A 5000-nucleotide genomic window follows, 5' to 3' on the forward strand; every position below is an offset into this window, starting at 1 on the left:
TTTTGACAAAATCCATCAGCCACACAGTGGACATTAAAAAATGATTCACAGTACATAATCTATACACACATTGCGGCCCTTGGGAGCATGATTAACCTGCTTAATTGCTGGTAGTCATGGTAACAGCTTTACCTGTAACACCGACCCAGTCCTCGTGCAGGACGTTACAGAGGCGTGTCTGTGTGGGCGTGGTCAGGCACCTGTTGTCGGGCACACCATTGTGTGATTGGTCACCCAAGTGGTCAAAGTCATCCAGCAGGTCCTCACAGTTCTCATTTCTATCAGAGGAACCAGAAGAGAAGGACATTTCCTCTGTTCCATCTGGAAGGTCAGCTGGACCTGCAGGTTTCTCAAACTAAAACAAAACAAAAAGACTGACACCTGGACACCTAAAAAAACAGGTGCTAGAAGTGGTTCTTTAAGCGGTTCAATAGAAGAACCACTTTTGGCTCCTTGAAGAACTTTGTTTGAAAAAGAGATTTGTGAGTGTGAAGAATCTCTTGAAGATTAAAAGAAACCTTACATACTGTAAAGGTTCTATGCTTATTTAACCTCATTTACAAAGAGGCACTAAGAGGCTTTTTTTAGATCAGCCTCATCCTGGAGGCTCTAAAGCAGCCACTTTAACTCAGCCAGGGACTGTTAATGAGATGATCAGCTGGATCAGGTGTGTTGGGAGCAGAAAAAAAATATAATCTGCAGGACAGTGGATCTCCAGGATTTGGGGTGGGAAAACGCTGTTGGGGAACCAAAAGTGTTTCTACTATGGCACTAAACAAAGACCCTTTTGGCGGCCTCATTTTAAGAATATGTGTATAAAACATAATTTTTTGATTATGCCAGCATTTATAGTTTAGAACTACTTTTTAACCACCTGACAGTCCGTGATAGACCTCAATAAACACTTCCTTTAAAAAGCAGAAATCAGACAACCACGCAGCCATCTAAACACGCTGAGACGTTCCAGATGTGCTACTCACCCTCTGAACATTGTGGTTAGACTCCGGAGTAAGAGACAGGGTTTTAATCTGATGCTTTTCTTGGCTCCTCCCTACCACTAGCAGGTGCTGTGGTTTAGCAGCGAATGAGTGAGTCAGACTATAGCCCAGTGTTGAGGATTTACTCAGCACACACTTGGGGAGCAAAGGCTTCTGCGGACCACTAGAGGGCGTAGAACATCCTGAAAGAGACGCTACAGAAGAGGAACATTCAGGGAAGCTCTTGACAAAGCCCAAACCCAGTCTGCTGCTGCTGAGGCACTGTGGGGGTTTGAGTCCAGGAGCGCGTAAAGGGCACAGCTGGGTGTTGGGAAGAGGCTTGGCGAGTTCCACTGCCTTACTGAATGAGAAGGAGCGTGGGATGGAAGAGCTTGTTGGTGAGGGCTGCCTGAAGTAAGTGAAACTCTGAGAGCGAACCATTCTGTCGGCAGAAAGCATTTTGAGGCCACAGCTGGACCGAGGTAAGCCGTCTCCAGAGCTGGGATTATCTCGCAGCCTCTGGAACCGGGGACCCCGTCCACTGGTGGACAAGTCCACAGTACCATTCTGGGTCAGTTTAGAGGAGGAGCTGCTGGGTGAGGTGGAGCTGAGGGATGCAGTTTGGCCAATTTTAGGGCTAGACCTGGACCTTGAGGATTTGGGCCCTGGTTTTGGACTTCCTATCAGTACAGATGATGCAGATTTGCGCCCTGTCGCAGTCAGCGTGGAAGGTTTCTTGTTTGTTCGGGTTCCTGGAGGATGGAAGGCATGAGTCTCTCTTTTCCCTCCAGACAGTTCCTGATTTAGGGTGACAGTAGAGCTCCCAGTCTCTTTTGTCCACTTCATAGAGAAGGATGAAGGCTGTACCACTCTGCTGGGTTTTCCAGAGATTTTCCGGCAATCATGGGTGTGCTGACCATGGAGAGTACTGTTAGGCTGAGAGGACAGGGCATTCACAGGCCGGGAACCAAATTTTGGCAGTCTGGAGACCATGGTGGGCTTACTGGGAGTCTTTTGTTCCATTAGCAAAAGTCAGTCAGGAAGACACTCCTAAACACCAGAGCTATAGATGGAAAGAGAGAGAAAGAGACAAAAAGAAAAAAGAGTGTTAGTGGTAATGGACGTGGCAAATATTTATCCACACTGAATAATTTACTCTTCTCTGAAAGAAAATTATAACAACAATAAGCAAATCTCAAATTAAAACAAGAAACAAAACTGAATAAAACAATCAGTTTTCAGTTCAGTTCAGGTTCATTTGAATGACACCTTTTTTTTGTCGTCACCCCAAAACAAATGCTGAAATCACTGAGGGACAGTGTCGGGGGTAACTCCCTAACAGTCTGAGGAGGAAATTATTATCATGCAAACTAACTTCTGTTGGTCATTTTGAAGTTCATCATATTTTTTCCCAGGAAATCTCTGAAGTGAATCAGCTGAATCGTTAGTCTATGTCTGCTGAATCTGGATTTAGACCCCATCATAGTACATCATAGTAGAATGATCTCTTATTTTTCTCTGACCAAGAAAATGTATCTTTACTGGTTCTGCTTTATCTTAGTGCAGCATTTGATATGATAGACCACTCTATCTTACTAGATCTTTTCCTGGTTCAGATCTTACGTCACTGATCACTGTCAGTTTGTAAATGTAAACAGTAAATTGTCTGTTCTTACAAACGTAAAGTATGGTGTTCCACAAGGCTCTGTTTTAGGGCCTATATTATTCCACATTATAGATGCTATCACAGGGCACCATTATCAGTAAACACGGCATCAATGTCCACTGCTATGCTGATGACACGGTTATATATATCAAGCAAATCAGATGATAAACTTCAACTTAATAAGATTGAGGACTGTATAAAAGACAAAAGACTGGATGTCGAGTAACTTTCTCCTACTTAACTCAGATAAAACAGAGGTTCTGCTTCTTGGTACAAAAGCTGCTAGAAACAAACAAACTGTCTAATTTAACACTTAAACTTAATAGTTTCTCAGTTGCGTCAGGTTCTTCTGTAAAAAAAATCTTGGTGTCTCGATAGATTCCAATCTGTCCTTCGACCCACATATAATGAATATTACTAGAACAGCCTTCCTGCATCTCTGCAGTATTGCTAAATTGAGAAATGCATTCTCTCTACAGGATGCAGAAAAGCTAGTTCATGCATTTATTGCCTCAAGCCTGGATTACTGTAATGCCCTGCTGGCTGGCTGTTCCAGCAAAAGCCTTAACGAGTTAGTCCAGAACGCTGCAGCCAGAGTCACACAAGAACCAGAAGGTTTGACCATATCAGCCCAGTTTTATCAGCCTTACACTGGTTGCCAGTTAAATTTCGCATCAATTATAAAATTCTCTTACTGACCTATAAAGCTCTAAACGGACTCGCCCCTCAGTACCTGAGTGAACTTCTCTCCCACTATGAACCATCACGCCTACTTAGATCACAAGGTGCTGCTCACTATTAGTACCTAGAATTAATAAAGCTACATCAGGGGGTGGAGCTTCTCATACAAAGCCCCCCAGCTTTGGAATAATCTTCCAGTCAGTGTTCGAGACTCAGACTCAGCCTCAGTCTTTAAGTCTAGGCTAAAACCCACTTGTTTAGTGGAGCCTTTGGTAATTAGTTTTCCCTGTTAGATAAAAGGTGCAGATCTGGGGGTTCATGGTCACAGAGTATTATGGTAAACTGGGAGTGTTTGTGCTGTCGTCCCACTGCCTCGCGCACTCACTCAGGTTTGCTGATGGTGGAGTGGAGGGGCGCCGACATCTCAGGGAGCCTCATGACTCTGTTACCGTCTGTCTCTCCCTGTTAGTGAGGCTGTGATAACTAGACCTGCTGGAGTCTCTGCTGCTCTGTTAACACTGTAATCTGTGATCAGTCTCTCTGTACAGAACTGACTCTCTGTGTGTTTCCTTTCTTTGCTGAGTTGAACATCCTGTGCGTCTGATGCTGTTGCTTCTTCTGCCTTGATCGGGTGCCACTGCTCACCAGCCTTCTGGACCGGTTTGACCACCATTGAGCTTCATGCTGTACAACGCTGTGCAAACCTCACCTGCATGAACTGACCCTCCTGATGATGCTGCATTTTTTAATCATAGACGTTGCTTCTTCTGCTTTTCTCCTTCTCTGTATCTTATACTGATGGTCAAACTTCTGCTGTTATTGTTTGCTATCCGGTGTGGTCCAGAGGAGGATGGGTTCCCCTTTTGAGTCTTGGTTCCTCTCAGTGTTTCTTCCTCTTGCTCTTAGGGAGTTTTTCCTTGCCACTGTCGCCATTGGCGACGCTCATGGAGACTCAGACCCAGATTTTTCTGTAAAGCTGCTTTGTGATGACACCTGTTGTAAAAGTGCTACATAAATAAACATTAACTTTAACTGAATCATTTGTGTAAATCAGTAGAGTGAATCAGCCGAATCGTTTGCCTAAATTGTACCAACTTCTTCCATCAGCATTGTTATTCTCAGCTATTAGTGTTTTAAAATGTAAATCCTCAAACTCAGCTCTGCTCAGTGAATGTAGCTGAAACACTGAACAGTAACTGCACTCAGTAAAATAAATGAGCCCTGAGTTTATACAGAACGGTCAGTCCAATTCATACAGAGGTAACAATGGAGCACATTAAAGAGCCGCTGCTCTCTTTACTGAACGTCTCCTTCATCACTATCTCTTCTCTGAAGGTCTGAGCTTCTTAACTTCATACTAAAAACAACAAGAAGAAACAGACAGAGAGAGAGAGTAAGAGAGAGAGGGAGAGGGAGAGACAGAGAGACAGAAAAAGATGAGGTCAATGAACTTTGCTCACATACTGACCCAAATACAGATCTCAGAGAGAGAGAGAGAGAGGGGGGGATAATCCTTGTATTTCTGCCAAAATCAGGTCACCCAGAGCTGCACTAAAGCTCTTTAACTCGACAACACAGTGTGTGTGTGTGTGTGTGTGTGTGTGTGTGTGTGCCTGTGTGTGTGTGTGTGTGTGTGTGTGTGTGTGTGTGTGTGTGCCTGTGTGTGTGTGTGTGTC

At 44.1% G+C, this 5000-nt stretch overlaps 1 protein-coding gene across 1 annotated transcript in view; it reads right to left on the minus strand.

Moving 5' to 3' along the window:
- The window catches only part of ccser2a (coiled-coil serine-rich protein 2a), a gene marked incomplete at its 5' end in the record, with an annotated part of 7903 nt that extends 5900 nt beyond the window's left edge, over positions 1-2003 (minus strand). Inside the window, 2 exons of the mRNA XM_036592652.1 lie at positions 133-355; positions 981-2003. Coding sequence (XP_036448545.1) covers positions 133-355; positions 981-2003 — 1246 coding nt within the window. The remainder of the gene's footprint in view (positions 1-132; positions 356-980) is intronic.
- Positions 2004-5000: the final 2997 nt, after the last annotated feature.

Source organism: Colossoma macropomum, unplaced genomic scaffold (genome assembly GCF_904425465.1).
Source record: "Colossoma macropomum unplaced genomic scaffold, Colossoma_macropomum, whole genome shotgun sequence".
Classification (NCBI taxonomy): domain Eukaryota; kingdom Metazoa; phylum Chordata; class Actinopteri; order Characiformes; family Serrasalmidae; genus Colossoma; species Colossoma macropomum.